Source organism: Mandrillus leucophaeus, unplaced genomic scaffold (genome assembly GCF_000951045.1).
Source record: "Mandrillus leucophaeus isolate KB7577 unplaced genomic scaffold, Mleu.le_1.0 Scaffold581, whole genome shotgun sequence".
NCBI classification, from domain to species: domain Eukaryota; kingdom Metazoa; phylum Chordata; class Mammalia; order Primates; family Cercopithecidae; genus Mandrillus; species Mandrillus leucophaeus.
Genome location: NW_012106264.1, coordinates 272,776 through 273,558, shown reverse-complemented (window position 1 = coordinate 273,558; position 783 = coordinate 272,776). Strand labels below are relative to the sequence as shown.

The 783-nt window shown below is 53.8% G+C and overlaps 1 protein-coding gene across 1 annotated transcript in view; it reads left to right on the top strand.

The window, feature by feature from the left end:
- MDC1 (mediator of DNA-damage checkpoint 1) overlaps positions 1–783 on the top strand; it is a 25,305-nt gene that overhangs the window by 18,924 nt on the left and 5,598 nt on the right. The window contains exon 11 of the mRNA XM_011999109.1: positions 415–783. Coding sequence (XP_011854499.1) covers positions 415–783 — 369 coding nt within the window. The remainder of the gene's footprint in view (positions 1–414) is intronic.

Sequence of the window (783 nt, the reverse complement as noted above, 5' to 3'; positions counted from 1 at the left end):
TTTTTGTATTTTTAGTAGAGACGGGGTTTCACTATGTTGGCCAGGCTGGTCTTGAACTCCTGACCTCATGATCCACCCACCTTGGCCTCCCAAGGTGCTGGGATTATAGCCGTGAGCCGCTACGCCTGGGCAAAATCCAGTAAGCCTATCTAACCATAAACAAGTATCAAGAACAGTATCCAAGTTCTATCTCTTTTCTCCACCTCCTCCCCCTCACTTGCTTCTGTTTCTCCCTAGGGCGATCAGGAATCTCCAGATGCTTGTCTGCCTCCTACAGTGCCTGAAGCCTCAGCCCCACCCCAAAAGCCCCTTAATTCTCAGAGCCAGAAACATCTTGCACCTCAGCCCCTTCTTTCTCCCCTTTCACCTTCTATCGAGCCAACCATTCATAAGACCGGGCAGGATAGGAGTCAGGAAGCTCCAGAGACTCCCTTGTCCTCAGAGCTGGAGCCTTTCCACCCAAAGCCTAAAATCATAACTCGGAAGTCCTCCAGGATGACACCCTTTCCAGCTACCTCTGCTGCCCCTGAGCCCCACCCTTCCACCTCCACAGCCCAGCCAGTCACCCCCAAGCCCACATCTCAGGCCACTAGGAGCAGGACAAATAGGTCCTCTGTCAAGACCCCTGAACCAGTTGTCCCCACAGTCCCTGAGCTCCAGCCTTCCACCTCCACAGACCAGCCTGTCACCTCTGAGCCCACATCTCAGGCTACTAGGGGAAGAAAAACTAGATCCTCTGTCAAGACCCCTGAAGCAGTTGTGCCCACAGCCCTTGAGCTCCAC